General features: G+C 44.5%; 1 protein-coding gene and 1 non-coding gene across 2 annotated transcripts in view; one reads left to right on the top strand and one right to left on the bottom strand.

Moving 5' to 3' along the window:
• The window catches only part of FBXW4 (F-box and WD repeat domain containing 4), an 85,817-nt gene that overhangs the window by 16,366 nt on the left and 53,040 nt on the right, over nt 1-16,411 (top strand). The window contains exons 2-5 of the mRNA XM_040254229.1: nt 677-772; nt 3,828-4,013; nt 4,441-4,573; nt 10,939-11,033. Coding sequence (XP_040110163.1) covers nt 677-772; nt 3,828-4,013; nt 4,441-4,573; nt 10,939-11,033 — 510 coding nt within the window. The remainder of the gene's footprint in view (nt 1-676; nt 773-3,827; nt 4,014-4,440; nt 4,574-10,938; nt 11,034-16,411) is intronic.
• TRNAE-UUC lies at nt 3,194-3,267 on the bottom strand. The gene has a single exon. It is a non-coding gene; the product is annotated as a tRNA-Glu (tRNA).

Genomic DNA, 16,411 nt, shown 5'->3' with positions numbered 1-16,411 from the left:
CTTTTTCCCAAAGTGGCTGTACCATTGTCATCTCTCACCAAGAATGTAGGAGAGTTCCTTGTTAGACTTCAAAATACATACATATACAAGGAGGATTTCCTCATATTTGGGGGGTATAAACCTCTCAGTCAAATATATGTTTTGTGAATACTTTTTCCCAGACTGTGGCTTGTGTATTCATTTTGATGGGCAGAAAATTTTAATTTTGATAAAATCTAATTTGTTGGATATTTCTTTTGTATTGCTTTGTGTGTCTTAAGAAACTGTTGTCTACTTTGAGTCACAGTGCTATTTTTATATTTTTTCCTCTGACAGCTTTATAGTTTTAGATTTTATGTTTAAATCTGTGATCTATTTTTAATTAATTTTTTTGTATGGTGTGAGGTAGGGATATTTTCCACATGGCTAGCCAGGTACCAGTACTCTTTGTTACCCTCGCTCTGTTAGATTGCTTTGGCATCACTATGGACACTGCAAAGCACAGGCTGTTCTTCTCGGCTCTCTTGATTATCCTAGTGTGGAGAGAGAAGAGTTATCTCTTTCATATCTCCTCACCCCTTCACTTCTATCCAGATATTTTCTGGATGTTCCTAAGTCCTGACTCATAAGCCCAGGGAGTTTTCTGTGGTTGTCAGTGAGTTGTAGTGAGTGGATTATCTCCTCTTTCTGGACATAGGATGGCCAGTGTACCAGTAAAGGAACGAGTGAAGGTATCTCAGAACTGGAGGTTGGGGCGCTGCCGAGAGGGGATTCTGCTGAAGTGGAGATGCAGGTAAGTAGCCTCTTGACTCCTTTAAAGCTCCCTGGGACATAAAAGCATACTGGGAATGAAAAATCTAGTCCGAGCTGGAGTATAAATGTGCCTGACTTGGGTGATGAGCCAGTGTTGATTCTTTAAACACCACAAAGGGGGCATCAGAAGGACAACTTTTTTTCACATTAAAAAAAAGATCCCCTCCCCCCCCGCAAAATGTACTTCAATTTAACAGAGCCTGTATTTTTATGATTATAAAAATAATAAATGTTTATTGTAGAAATTTGAAAAAAAGAAAAAGTTAAAGAAGAAAATAAACTTATCTAAATCCTACCACTCAGAAGTAACCTCTGTTAATACACCTCAACAAAAGAAAGAAATGAAGCCAATACTCCACCTCATCTTGTTTTATAATTTATTTTTTTAAAGTTCTACTCTAGGGAGTTACACCTTCCCTCTTGGCTTCCTGTAGTGCTCTCCCCTACTTTTATTAAAAAGCTAAATAGGATCTGAAGGTTTGGGTATATATGTTATAGGAGGCAGAGCTTAGAAAAAAATGGCAGGAGACTTAAATAATGGCTTTGGCACTGCGGATGCCACAGATTTTATACCTCACTGATGCTAAATTATTCCAGTTATTATTTGATTACTCACCAAAAAGTACTCCTTGTTGATTGGTTGGAGTGGACAGGGAACAGCATGATTCCACATTCCAGCTGACCTGGACCTCTGCTCACAGGGCCAGGCAGGCTTCTTCATGTGATGAAGGAGTGTCCGGTGTTGCTTGTGTCCAGCTTTCACTGACCCGAGTTCCTGTGAATTATGTGGTCGTGGTGATGGTAAAGAAACTCGGGAAGAAAGATGAATTTGTATGACAAAGGGCTTTACCTTCTGCTTCCTATTTGCCTTTTATTGCCAGAAGGAAGAGTTTATCTCTCTATCAGGGTTTTGTTCCTGATGTCTTTTTGGGCTAGTTTCAAGCAGTGTGGCAAATACACAAAATGGTTACTAGGCTGCCCCGGGATTCTCCACTGTTCACCTGGCATGAACCTGGTTTCTTGTGCTGGGCAAATGGCTATTTACTAGATGGCTCTAAACACATGAATTCCAAACCCTTCTGTTTGTTGCCGACTTGAGTATGCCACAAACTTGTGCAAGGGCATGTTGAAGAGGAATGTGCATAATGAATGAGAGTGTAGGCATCTGTACACTATACATGTTCCATATAATATATGCACACACTTGTTAAAACCTCATGTGCAGAAACTAGTTGCTACAAAGTCCAAGTTGCATTTAATGGTCCATCAAGTCAATTTGCAGAACTTTCGTACATTCCCATGACGCTTGTATTAAGGAGTCTGGGGAAGAAACAGCCCAGTTTGCTCAGACAAACTTGGCAGTGGGAGATGGTGTCTCTATAAATGGGGATGAATCATCTGTCCCTATGCTTTGCTTGGGACGTGGTAGCTCCAGGACCCTGCTGTGGTGTAAGACAGGCTGCGGAGATGTACCTTGGGAAAGGAGCTTAGTCCCCACCAGAGAGCATGGTGTCTGGCAGAGTCCTCTTTGTTTTTAAGGCTTACTCTATGCCATGGGACTGGTCTGTGGCTTCCAATGTTTCTTCCTCCTGCCAGATTGTGGTTAGAATCTTTTAACTGTTTGTGGATTTCTCTTATCAGCTTTCTGTGAGAGCCAATCATTTCTCTGTAGTCACTAAACTGTAGTACACTGCTCTGGAGCTATATTTTGCCATTGCCACACTTAGGCTCTAGTACAGAAACTTAGATATCCTCTGGGAGGATCTAGGTATTTAATCCGTACATTAGCATCCTTTCCTAAATGGCTTTATTCCTTTCACTTTAAAGTAGCCCCTTTGCTCTAGTAGGACAAGGGAATGGGGCTTCCCTGGGCTCACTCTTCTCTTTTCTCTATCACACCCTAACTGATCTATTGGGAAAAAGGTGTATATGGGAGTCTTGGAATCTTGAAACTTACCACTTAATCTTCAGATCAGTGAGGACACAGAAGGAAAGAAAATTATTTCATCTGAGTGGAAGGTTTCTTTTTGCTCTTCCCCACCCCTCAATTATTGCTTTTTTTGAGGGGGGTTGCTCTATCTACTCAAAGGAAGTCTATAGGTAGCCAGTAATTCAAGTCTTAAACATTCTCCATTTATTTATTTAGGCACCATGGGTAGCTGGGCTTCCCTGGTGGCTCAGACGGTAAAGAATCTGCCTGCAATGCAGGAGACCTGGGTTTGATCCCTGGGTCAGGAAGATCCCTTGGAGAAGGGAATGGCTATACCCACTCCAGTATTCTAGCCTGAAGAATTCCAAAGACAGAGGGTCCTGGCAGGCTGCCGTCCATGGGGATCACAAACAGTCAAACACAACTGATCAACTAACACTTTGGCTTTCACGTGGGTAGCTAGGGGGATAGTTCCCTGACCAGGGATTGAACCCCGGGGCCTTGGCAGTGAAAGTACCAAGTCCTAATCACTGGACCACCAGGGAACTCCCAAGCATTCTCCTTTTAACAGTGACTATTTAATGGGTCTTTTATTCTGACTTTCCAAGGAAGATAAGTAAATGAAAGTCACTCAGTCATGTACAACTCTTTGCAACCCCATGATCTATACAGTCCATGGAATTCTCCAGGCCAGAATACTGGAATGGGTAGCCTTTCCCTTCTCTAGGGGATCTTTCCAACCCAGGGATCAAATCCAGGTCTCCCATATTGTGGGTGGATTCTTTACAGCTAAGCCACAAAGGAAGCCAAAAGAAGATAGGATCACCACAAAGCTTAATCACTCTAGTTTTCTAGGGAAATAATGATAAAGAAAATATTTCTAGGGAAATAGTGATAAAGAAGATAGGGTCACCACAAAGCTTAATCACTCTAGTTTTCTAGGGAAGCCTAAGGGAAGGTAGTAGTTTTGAAGGAGGGGAGTGAGATATAGACTTAGCCTTACAGGTAATGCTAAGTTGGGGATTGGTCAGCCTTTCTAAAGACTGAAGTTGAATTTCCCTGCTATATCTTGATGATCCTTAAATTTTGTTTTTCATCTCTGCAGTCAGATGCCCTGGATGCAGCTAGAGGGTGATTCTCTGTACATATCCCAGGCTAATTTCATACTGGCCTATCAGTTCCGCCCAGATGGTGCCAGCTTGAACCGGAGGCCCCTGGGAGTCTTCGCTGGACATGATGAGGACGTTTGCCACTTCGTGCTGGCCAACTCGCATATTATCAGTGCAGGAGGGTAAGTGCTGCAGGCTTCTCCTTCCTTCCTCCTCAATATTCTTCAGAGATCTTCTGCCTGCCTCTGATTTTTCTGTCTCTACTCCAAAAGGATGAGTAGGGAGACGAGAAGGGGTAATGTTTTTTTTCCATTTAAAGCAGGTACTTAATAGGGTAAGCTGGAAAAGGAAAACAAGAACCTTTAATGAAAAGGGAACCTGGTTTTGATACTCTCAAGGGGAAGATTTGTTTTGTCTCTCAGCTTTCTTCAGCCCCAAGTGTACTGAAGAAGTAAAGATATCTAGAAACTCAGCACCTTATTGGGCTGAATTGCCTAAAGCTTAGCAAATTGGAAGTCATTGGAGATTTGGGCTGTTTCTATAGACTTGTTCTCTTCCTGCAGAGAAAGTAATTGGCTCTCAGGGGTTGGCTTCTTATTTCTCTCCTAGAGATGGGAAGATTGGTATTCATAAGATTCATAGCACCTTCACTGTCAAGTACTCGGCCCATGTACAGGAGGTGAACTGTGTGGACTGCAAAGGGGGCATCATTGTGAGTGGCTCCAGAGACAGGACAGCCAAGGTGAGATCTCCTCCTTACATACTGCTATTCTCTCCTGTCTATAGGGAGTGGGGAGGGAGGGGGTGGATAGCAGCTTGAGTTTCAGGATTGGCGGAGGGCATTGAGTTGGGGCAGCAGGGGAACGGCACAATAAAGAACTCACTTATGTGCCTCTGGCATGCAGCTTGCCATGCCAGGCTGTGTCCCTGCCAGCTGGCCTGGGAAAGGAGTGGACAGTGGCTGGGAAGTTTGCCACTCACTTGAAATGTGGCGTGAACTCAAAAGCAGAGGGCCTGGCCAGCTTTTCCTCCCTGAGCTGAGTTTCCTCAAGTTTGTGGGTTGAGTTCTAACCCCAATATTTTATTTTAAAATCTCCCACCTTTTGCTCACTCTGTGTTTGGGAAGGTTAATTTTTTACCACCGTGTTTATAAGGAATCGGGCTGATAATTAAAATGTGTTTTTACTGCTTCTCTGGAGAGTGATGTGGTTAGTAAGCAGTGGAAAGACAATGAGAGGAGGGCATTGTTTGCTGTGTCATTGCCAAGTTGCCTGGTCTAAATTCAGATATCTGCCAAGGCCCAACAGAATGAGACTGATAAGTAGCATGACCCCTGCTTTATGGACTCAGCTCCTTCATGTCTGGGTTAAATAGGCTTCCACATGTGAGACAGAGAAGAACTTTCTCCATCTCTGTGTCCATCCCTTGCCAGGGCTCATATATGCCTGGTCCTTTGGGGCTGCTGTGAGAACTTTGCTGACAATTCAGTTGATGGTGCAGAAGCTTGATAGGTTCTTGCTTGTGTGTTTCCCAGCGTCTGGAGACTCCACATTGCTAACAGGAGCAAAATGCTTGTCCATGTCAGCTAATGGGGCTCTAAGACTCATGGGGCAGAGGACTCAAGAGAGAGAAGTTGCAGTCTTTACTAACTTCTGACTCCATGTTCTCTTTACTGATTATACCTTCATGTAAAAATGTTGCTAATTTATGTAAAAAGGACTAAATATGTTCCTTTCTATTTATGGAAGTTTCTCCTCCCTTTGCTAATTTTTTTCTTATACTTTGTATTCTGTCCGAGAAATGTGCTCATCAGCACAGGGAGCCTGAGAAAAATTCAGAAAATCTTTCAAACCAACATGGAAACTGAATTTCTTTTATCCGAATCCTCCACCCCATACTTATTTCACATTTCTGATTGGTCACCATCTTTGTACCATTCCTTGCAAAAAGACTAGCCTTAATTTTGCTATACTTCTCAGAAGACAATTTTCTTAGAAACCTTTTGTACATGTGTGACCTAGATATTCTTGTCTCATTCTAGCATTGTATTGTCATGGCTTTAAGTTTCTCTGGGAAACCTTCAATGATCTCTTTCGTCCATCAATTTCTCTGTAGTCTGCCACCCAGGGCAGTGTACAACTAAGTTTTATGACCATATGTAGCAAGTCATGGTATAGACTGGTTACAGTTGAAGATTGACAGCAATTTTACTTGGAATATTGGGTTAGTTTCATGTTTTAAGTACAACTATTTAGTGTTTTAGAGTTTTTAAGCATTAAAATCAGTACTCTCTAATTCTCAAGTTATCACTATAGTACATTCCTATTCCTTTTGAAGATTTCTTTTTAGTCAGTGACAGAATTCTTCCCTTGGTTCAACTCCAGGAAGCTAGTCAGCTATTTTGGGGGTTCCCAGTGACCTCTAAGCCAGCTCATCTTTTCTGGCTTTCAGTAGCTGCTTCTGTCCCCTCCTTCTATTGTTGTCTTTGCATTTAGCCACCTTCATCTTCCTGGACCATTTTCATGTTACCCACAGTTAGCCTTTTATAACTGACTCTCCATTTCTTTTTGGTGGCATCTGTAATTCTCCAGCTGCTTCTACAGGTTTCTAAAACCTGAACCTACATAATAATTTACTCATGTTCATCTGTAAACATCTGTAGACCCCTGACCCTGACCCAAGTTTCAGAATTACTGTGACTTAGCTTGGATTGCCTCTCTGGACTGACTTTAGTGAGACTGGCTCCATCCTGAGATGTGATAGAATGGTAGCTTACATTCCTGCTGGGTCTGGGCCAGGACTGATCATTTGTTCTTTTTTTCCCTTTTTTCTTCATTCTGATAAGTGCCTACTCTATGTGAGGCTTCAAAGGGGAAGAAGATGGTCTTTCTTTAAGGGGAACTGAGACTGCATGCACTAGCTATGAAGCTGGTTGGAAGTGGCCAGGTTTGTGAAGTTGTAAGGCTCTAGGGAAATGGCCAGAAAGTTTTGAGTTCACAGGGTTCACATCTGACTTGGAAGGGGAGATTTTACGAAGGAGGGGACATTTGAACTGTTTTTTTTATTTTTATTTTTTATCTTTTAGATATTTTTCAGCGCATAGGTTTGCTTTTTTTGTTTTATAGTAACATAGAATGTACAGGCACTGTGCTAATAAGCCCTTTACATTTATTCATTTTCTCATTTTATTCTTTACTGTAATTTTCCTCCACATAATTATAGTCATAATATATCTATTTTTAAAATTAATTATTATTGGAGTATAGTTGATTTACAGTGTCGTGTTAGTTTCTGCTGTACAGCAAAGTGAATCAGTTATACTTATCTCCCCCTTTTTTTAGATTCTGTTCTCATATAGGTCATTACAAAGCATTGAGTAGAGTTCCCTGTGCTATATATATAGTAGGTCTTTATTAGTTATCTGTTTTTCATATAGTAGTGTGTATGTGTCAATCCCAGTCTCTCAATTTATCCTCCCCACCACGTCCCCCTTGGTAACCATTAGTTTGTTTTCTGTCTGTGACTCTTATTTCTGTTTTGTAAATAGGTTCATTTGTACCATTTTTTAGATTATACATACACGTATTATCATATGATACTTGTCTTTTTTCTGACTTACTTCGCTTAGTATGACAGTCTCCAGGTCCATCCAAGTTGCTGCAAATGACATTATTTCTTTCTGTATTATGACTGAGTAATATTCCATTGTATGAATGTACCACATCTTTATCCCTTCCTCTGTCGGTGGATATGTGTTGCCTATTGTGAATAGTGTACAGTGAACATTGGGGTACCTATATCTCTTCAGATTATGGTTTTCTCTGGATCTGTGCCACAGTGGTATTGGTAGATCATATGGTAGCTCCATTTTTAGTTTTTTTATGAAACCTCCCTACTGTTCTCCATAGTGGCTGAACCAATTTACATTCTTACCAAAAGTGTAGGAGGGTTCCCTTTTCTCCACACCCTCTCCAGCATTTATTGTTTGTAGATTTTTTGATAATGGCCATTCTGACTGGTGTGAGGTGAGACCTCATTGTAGTTTGTTTTGCACTCCTTCCCTGATAGCTGGGTTGGCCTGTGATGCAGGAGACCTGGGTTCAATCCCTGGATTAGGAAGATCCCCTGTGGAGAAGGGAAAGGCTATCCACTCCAGTATTCTGGCCTGGAGAATTCTATGGACTGTATAGTCCATGGTGTTGCAAAGAGCTCGGCACGATTGAGCGACTTTCACATAGTGTATCTTATGTATACCCTGCTGTGTCTACTTTATTTTTTAAGGTTTTCTATTATTATTATAAATTATTGGTCATCTTTAATGGCTTCACAATGGAACTTATAATTTAGTTATTATTTTTCCTATTGGATGTTTATATCTAGCTTTTCCTATAGTAATAAGAACCACCATTATTGATGCCTGCTGCTGCTGCTGCTAAGTCGCTCCAGTTGTGTCCAACTCTGTGCGACCCCATAGACGGCGGCCCACCAGGCTTCCTGGTCCCTGGGATTCTCCAGGCAAGAACACTGGAGTGGGTTGCCATTTCCTTCTCCAGTGCATGAAAGTGAAAAGTGAAAGTGAAATCGCTCAGTCGTGTCCGACTCTTGGCAACTCCATGGACTGCAGCCTACCAGGCTCCTCCGTCCATGGGATTTTCCAGGCAAGAGTACTGGAGTGGGGTGCCATTGCCTTCTCCGATTATTGATGCCTAATGCCTGCCAAATACTGTGCTTCTGTGCTAGGTGCTTTACACTTAGCTTCACTTTTCCACACTGCAGCCCTAAGAGATAGGCGTTACCTCCCATTTTATACATGAGGAAACTGAAGCTAAGAAGTTATAAAATATTCTTAACATCAGAGATACATAAGTAGCAACTAGGGTTCACACCCATATTTGTCTAATTCTAAAGCCCTTAGGAGCTCTTCCTGCTAATGCAGCTGCAGGGAATATTTTTATCATTAGGTTTTTCTTGGTTTTAGGATAATTTTCCTAGGATAGAGTCTCAGCATTAGAATTACCGGGTTCAAGGCTTTGGTCAGTTTAAGGGTGTTTATACATATTGCCAGTTGTTTTATAAAAGGACTGTATATATGTCCACTTCCACTGAGTTATATCTTCACCAGGGATGAGTCTGTTTGGATTTGACCACTGAAGGTTAAGATGTGATCAGCATACTCATGTTTTGGTGGATGGTGTGCTTCTGGTGCAGGTCAAGAGGCCACTTTCCCTAGATTGTGCTTGAGAAATTGCAGCATGCTGCTGGAGCCACTCCTGGGAACCAGGAACTTTGTTCTGTGTTTTTTTCACAGTGGGATCCATCAGCCTGTTCAGTGAAGGACTCTAGTGAATTCTGGCCTTGAGCTGTACTCATAGATTTTGTAATCACAGTCTTTAGTGTCTCCCCACCCACCCCCAACAAGAACCTGTCTCCTCAGTAGTTTGCATCAGTTCAGTTCAGTTCAGTCTCTCAGTCGTGTCCAACTCTTTGCGACCCTATGAATCACAGCACGCTAGGCCTCCCTGTCTATCACCAACTCCCGAAGTTCACCCAAACTCGTGTCCATTGAGTCAGTGATGCCACCCAGCCATCTCATCCTCTGTCGTCCCCTTCTCCTCCTGCCCCCAATCCCTCCCAGCATCAGAGTCTTTTCCAATGAGTCAACTCTTCACATGAGGTGGTCAAAGTACTGGAGTTTCAGCTTTAGCATCATTCCTTCCAAAGAAATCCCAGGGCTGATTTCCTTCTCTCTTCCAAGCTGAGCTGATCTGAAAGAGGACATTAAATGCATTTAGTTACTACCAAAGTGACCTGATCCAAAAGAATGAGCCAAAATCATGACATCCCAGGAAAAGTTGTGTTATTGACCTTTGTTTTCTGCCCTTCTTCATTCGGTATCTTATTAAATTTATTTTCTTTTCCCTATGTTGGGAAAAGTAACTCACACCCTCCTCCCCCTATCATAGACACACAAAACCTAAGAAACACTTTCTCCTTTTTAGAGAAGAGATTATGTGATCCTAAGAAGTCAGGACCACCCCCACTCCATCACCTACCTCGTAAACTCAAGGAATGTCTCCTGAGAGTTCTTCCATCTAAGGTCCTGACTGACTTCCATGTGTTCCCCTTATAGCACCGCGGGGACCCTGAGAGGTCACTGATCCGTCTGGCTGCCTCCTCAGGATCCCTCCTTGGTTGCTGTCTGGGGACAGCCGTGTACATCTGAGGTTTCCTCTCTGTTTGGTTAGAGGCTTAGTCCCCTGTGTGTGTCATCTAGGGTTGGGTGCGTTGAGGGGCCCTTGTGCTTAATGGGAGATTTCTAAATGCACTGACCACTGAGAGGGCTCTGTGAGTGTTGATTAGAGTTAAGCCCAGAGTGGCTGCTAATGTACATTCCTGACTGATAGGGACCAGATAATGTGCTCCAAGCAATATTTTTAACCTGTAGGAGATATGGAAGCTTAAAAGAGTTAAGCTTTTTTGCTACTTTTGGTGACACTAGGTGCTAAATTCCCTGCTGACATGAATAGCACTGGATTCTGGGTATTATCAACAAACAAACAACAACACACCACCTTCCCACTTTGAAGTCCTCTTCTTCCATTCTTCCTTCCCTTGGATCTTTCTCTTTTATTCCTGTCTCTCTAATTCTACTCTAATTCTGTCTCTGTCCTCTCTTACTGGGCCTTGATCTTCTTCCATCTATCTACCTCTCCAAAGTAAAATCTTGGTGACAGATAGGAAAAGGAAAACCCACAAACACAGGGAGGTTAACTGAGAGAGGTGAGCCTCCCCTGCTAATGCTTTTCAGTCAGATCCCAGTTGAGGAATGTGAAACTGATTCCCTAGTATAGAACTGGCTGCTGCTTAATGGTTCTCAGGTGGAAGTGAGAGGGTGGTTAGGATTCGGAGCTGGCGTCTCTCTAGGTAGTAGGTAAGGCAGAAGCTGGAGAGGCCCCTCTGTGCTCCCCAGAGCTCTGTGTGTGCAGGAGAGAAAGATTCTCCGTTCCCCCATCCGGTCGGGACAGGGACTCCACCTGGTGCATCTTTCCAGCCCCCCCACCCGATCCCAGGCAACGCCAACGAGAGCATCTCCTCTCCTGTTTCCAGGTATGGCCTTTGGCCTCAGGCCGGCTGGGGCAGTGCTTACACACCATCCAGACTGAAGACCGAGTCTGGTCCATTGCTATCAGCCCATTGCTCAGGTAAGGGAGATGTTTTGGGGTATGGTTTTGTCCTGTGAAATAATGCTTTTATTTTACAAGGCAGGTGGGCGTCATCAGGAGAGGCTTGGGGCCCATGTCCACTTGGGCTTGTGTGCAAAGTCATGTTTGTGGAGTAGATTCATTGACAACTGTAGCCGAAGTGCCGATTTTGATGGTGGCTTTATCCTACCCTTTGGCCTGACTGGTGTTTGTCTAGTTTTACCCATGACTAAATCCATTCTGAAGGAGATCAGCCCTGGGGTTTCTTTGGAGGGAATGATGCTGAAGCTGAAACTCCAGTACTTTGGCCACCTCATGTGAAGAGTTGACTCATTGGAAAAGACTCTGATGCTGGGAGGGATTGGGGGCAGGAGGAGAAGGGGATGACAGAGGATGAGAAGGCTGGATGGCATCACTGACTCGATGTACGTGAGTCAGTGAATGGGAGTTGGTGATGGACAGGGAGGCGTGGTGTGCTGCGATTCTTGGGGTTGCAAAGAGTCGGACACGACTGAGTGACTGAACTGAACTGAACTGAAGTGAGCTTTGCATCCTGACTTCTGCTTTCTAGGCTTTCTTAAACCGAGGCAGAGCCTCTCCCCAAGCAGGGTACATAGACACCCTCTCTGCACCTGCTCTATCAGAGTGTTTACCTGGTGTCTTCTCCCACTTCCTTTACCCTTCACTCCCCACCAGATGATCAATGGGAAAGCTGTAGGGCTGACACAGCGTCAGGTTTAAGTCAGTCACTTGTTTTAGGAGAGAGTTGGTCCCCCTCTTTGCTCAGCCCCCTTCAGCCTTTTTCTTCTCACCCCAAGGAGCCTGCACCCCTCCTCCTGCCCCTTCCACAGCTCTCTTTCAAATTTTTTTCTTCCTAAAGAATTAGAGCCGATTAGCCACGTCATTAATTCTTCAATTTGACGGCTGATATAGCAGGACCTGAAACACATTGCTGACCTCAGAGCATGGAGACCCCGTTCCTTAGCATATTGACGATGAGAGAAGTTAATTAAAATTCCACAGAGCGAAGGTGTCGGCTAACCTATAAACCTGTCGCGGTTCAGAACAAATCATTCTAGCAGTCCTCAGAAAAAGGGAAGGAAAGAGCAGCAGGGAGTAGAGAGAGGCCTAAGTGTGTGGGAGCCAAGGGTGGAAAATGGAGCTGTTGGGCTCTGGCCCCTCCTCAGTTTCTTCCTAATGCTGCCCCCTTTAAAGCCAGTTAGCCAAGCTTGGGTGTCTGTGGGCTGGATATTTATAAGCGCAGGAAGTGACAGGTGGGCTGGTGACTTCATCTTGGTGCTTACCTGAGGACTTATGCCGGCTTACAGTAGATGGGTGGGCTGGGGTATGATTGGTGGTGGAGGGATGCTCTTCAGGCTGGAGATGGCCCATGTGCTTCCTGCACGTGGATATAGGCCAAAGACATGTACAGGCTCCCCAGCATCCCCATCTTCGTATTCCTCTACTTCTGCCACCTCCTCTGGAGTGTGTTAGGCTACCTGTTAACAGGATAGAGCGTGGTAGCTGTTGAAGATGATGTTGATAAGAGAGGTTGAGGACAGAGTCTGCCTTTGTCACTAAGCAGGTTTGATCACAATAAACTGACTTTGGGTTTTGTTTTTGTTTTTTTGGCTACAACTTAGAAGCTGGATTTGAGGAAAGATCTAGCTTCTTAATATTACTAGCTCTGCTCTATAACCACCACTGCTACCAGCAGCTAACATTTATTAGTCATGTGTTCTATGCCAGACCCTCTGCCAAGTCCTTGATAGGCCCCATCTTTGAAAACTGAGGTCTCATGTTTTCCTACAGTCTCCTTAAGAGTCTTCTTGGTGTCCTTACATCTTGTTTTCTTGGTGTGCTTTCTTGCCCTGGGATGATTCCTTCACTCACTATTGAGTTGAACTTTCCCCCAAGTCCACAAATGATGTTTTAGACTATTTTAAAAAGTAGTTTGCATTTGGAATATTGTTGTTGTACTAAATGACCAGAGTATATGTTGGTATTCTGTCTGCTGCTTTTTGTCTTACCCCCAAAATATATTGGGATAGGGATTTTTCATCTTAGCATTAGATCCATTTCTTCTTACTGTGTCAGTGAATCTGAATCTTTCAGTAAACTCATCCATTTTCCCAATCTGGAAAGACATTGCCTCCTAGGTGGAGGGCCTGCTCTGTGAGTCTGGAATTCTGCTTTGCCGCTGGCAGAGTGGCCTTGGGTAAATGCTTGAAGCCATGGTTTCCTCATCTGTTAAATATGAATATCATTTCTTTCATAATCCTAGGTTATTGTGAAGATGATCTGAAATAATGAATGTGAAAATACTCTACAAAGCTTAAAGGGCTAGAGTCTTGTCAGCCAGAATATCTCCTGCCTGGTAAAGCATTTGTTTAGCGGCTTTGACTGCTCTCGTGTCTCACCCTTCCCTCGGGCTTCTCCTGGCCCTCATGGAGTCACACTGCTCTTTTGCAGTCTTCTTAAGGTGAGGACTCAGCAGAAGTCTCTTTCCTCTCCTTTTCCCCCGGTGGGGTTCCTGCCCTGCATGGCTGCCTTCTGTTCCCCTCCCGGCCACCTTTCCTATTGAGTGTGGTCGTCAGTGTCACTCATGGGATGTGGCCATGAACCCTGAGTGAGGGGCAAGTGGGCAGCAGCCGTCCTCCAGGGCAGGTGCTCCTCACCTGCCTGACAACGACTCATTCCCCCACTGCTCCTTGGTGTAGTGAGAAGGAACCTGGTCATTTGGGAGACCCAGCACATCTCATTCTCTTTCTTCTATTTAAAATAACTTGTCCGAGCTATTCATCATGTTTATCTTTGATGCTGGGACTTATCTGCCTTCTTTTCCTGTGTGTGTACTTAGAAATTTGTAGTATGAAACGTGAAACCTCAAGCCCTAGGCTTAATTTGAGGTGTTCATGACTGAGAGAAAGCAGGTATTCTGTCCTGTGTCCAAATGTCAATGTCTCCTTCCTTCCTTGACCTTGAGTTCTTGATTTGTAAACACTCTTGGAGGATGATATTTAATACTAGTCATGTGCTTAGAGCCACGTTTAGGTACTCAAAAAACACAGAAGGAAAGCCAGTAAGTTTCAAGGTGGTAGGCAGAGACCTTTCCCTCTTCCTCCTACATGCCCTCCTTGTACCAACGTCTAATAACATCTTCTTGCACCAACACTAATGACTCTGTTTTTAGGATTTGTGACTTACAGATAGATGCAGCCCTCTTTCGGTAGAGGAGGCCTAGTCTGGAGCTCTGTGATGAGTGCAAAGAGGACAGGTTGAGATGGAACAGAAGTGAGATGCTGGAGGTGGAAGGGCACATGTCTGGGTGTAATTGTGGGGCCCAGCTGGTCTCAGGATATATCTCCTGAGGTCACATGGAGTTCTGAGTGCTTTTCCATGAGTATCACAGAAAAGCAGAGTTTTTAAAATGTGCAGTGCATTATATTGCTATTAAAAGATTATTTCTAGCTGAATATAGTAAATACTCAGAGTAGGGAAATGAATAACTATTAAAGACTCGATTTCATCCCTTCTATTTTCCATCACTTTTTTCCTCACTCCCTTTCCTCTGTGTGCCCTGTGGACAGGGCGCTTGCTGTGGGGTGACTCTCCCAAGGGTCTTACTCAGTGGTGGGGAAAGATGGGGACACAACTGCGATGGTCGCTTGACTGTGGTGAATGTGTCTGCCACACACGCAACACACAGTAAACCCTGTAGCCACTGGGAACAAACACCCACTCTCCACAGAAATCCACCCACTTGCCGAACAGTACACAGTGATGGCTTTCACATTCACCTGAAACTAGTGTGTCTTGGTTGAGGAAGAGAGAGGGGCATCCCCTTCCTGGCAGATGGAGAAATGGAGGCTCAGGGAACGGTGCGTGTGGGATAGGGCTGAAGAGGCTCCGGTCTCCAGCCTATTGCCACTTGCTGTAGTGCTCAGGGAGGGCCATGAGGCAGGCCTCTGGGTTACCGCAGGGCCTTCACCCACCAGAATCTTGCACAGTAGCTGTGGCCCTTGAAAGGCTCAGTGGGGACCTGGGAACATTACATTTCTGGAGGCTAGTGTGCGATGGAGAGGGGAAGGGGAGGAAGGCGATATGCAGTCAAGGCTGAGCTCACTCGAGTAGCTGTGAGCGCTCACCCCAGGAGCGCCAGTGCACATAGGTCTTCCATAGGTCTTGGCTGGCTGGGAGGGGCCCGGCGGCGAAATGAGTCTGGGTCCCTATTGCCCTGTTTGCCGAGGAGGGGAAGAGACAGGCGCCCACAGCTCCTCCTTCCTCTGCAGACACCGTATTTATTATTGCCCTCCAAGAAAACAGAGATGCTCAGCAGAATCCTTTCCCCATCTCTGAACAACTCTTGCTATCATGTGAGTGAGTGTGGTCAGGAAGGCTTCCCAGGACACTTGGGTTTTAATCCCTTCTCTCTTGTTTCTGTCATTAGGGAAACATATGAGTGGTATAGGCGTAGAAACTTGACATAGCTGTGTTATTAAATATACAATATAATTTTGTGTAACTGTGCTCGCTGTGGTGGCCTGTTTGTTTTTGGGGGGATTAGTCCAAGTCTGCATGAAATGTACCGATTCAAATTTGTAAAGTGAGTTGTGGCCTCTGGGGGCTTTTGATGGAGGAGCTGCCCCTTCTTGCTTCATTTCTCCCAGAGGTGAGGGAGAGTCTGGAAGGAAAGCCATCACTGTGTACTGTTCGGCAAGCGGGTGGATTTCTGTGGAGAGTGGGTGTTTGTTCCCAGTGGCTGCAGGGTTTACTGTGTGTTGTGTGTGTGGCAGACACATTCACCAGCCTGTTGAAATACGCCCTTCTTTAGCGAAAGGTAATTGCATCTGGAGTTTTCTCTGACAGAGAGGTTTGAAAGATTGGGAAAAAAAGGCAGCCAACTTTCAGTTTAGATTCTTTTGGTTCCCAGTGGTTCAGCAATCCTTTGGCCTTAGGCTTCCTAACTCACTAAGTGATTTTAGGGAAAGACAAATCAAAAGTAAATGTTGTGTCCCTGAGTTTTGCTTTTGCTAGTTGGTGATAAAGAGCTGGTCCCGAAGGGGATCCCTAACCTTGATAACCTGAGGAAAGACTGATGGATGACGTTGTTGTGTTTCACACTGTAGCTGATCATCCTGATGGTTTGGCCCACAGCTTTCAAGATCTGTCTCGTCTCCCTTCCCAGGGTCAGGGGCTTGCTCAGGAAAGGGCACCTTCTGTCAGCAAGGAAGGGCTCAGGGTCCCCCTTTGCCAGGCTGAAGAGCATACTAGAGGGAGTCTCCTACAGGTGTGCCCTGCATGAGAATGTCAGGGACACAAAGACAGTGTGGACAGGCCAGAGCCTGGCATGGCTAGAAAAGTTATCAGGGTGTCTG

Source organism: Oryx dammah, unplaced genomic scaffold (assembly GCF_014754425.2).
Source record: "Oryx dammah isolate SB20612 unplaced genomic scaffold, SCBI_Odam_1.1 HiC_scaffold_14, whole genome shotgun sequence".
Classification (NCBI taxonomy): Eukaryota; Metazoa; Chordata; class Mammalia; order Artiodactyla; family Bovidae; genus Oryx; species Oryx dammah.
Note: the sequence above shows the minus strand (reverse complement) of the source record. Positions and strands in the feature narration are given on the sequence as shown.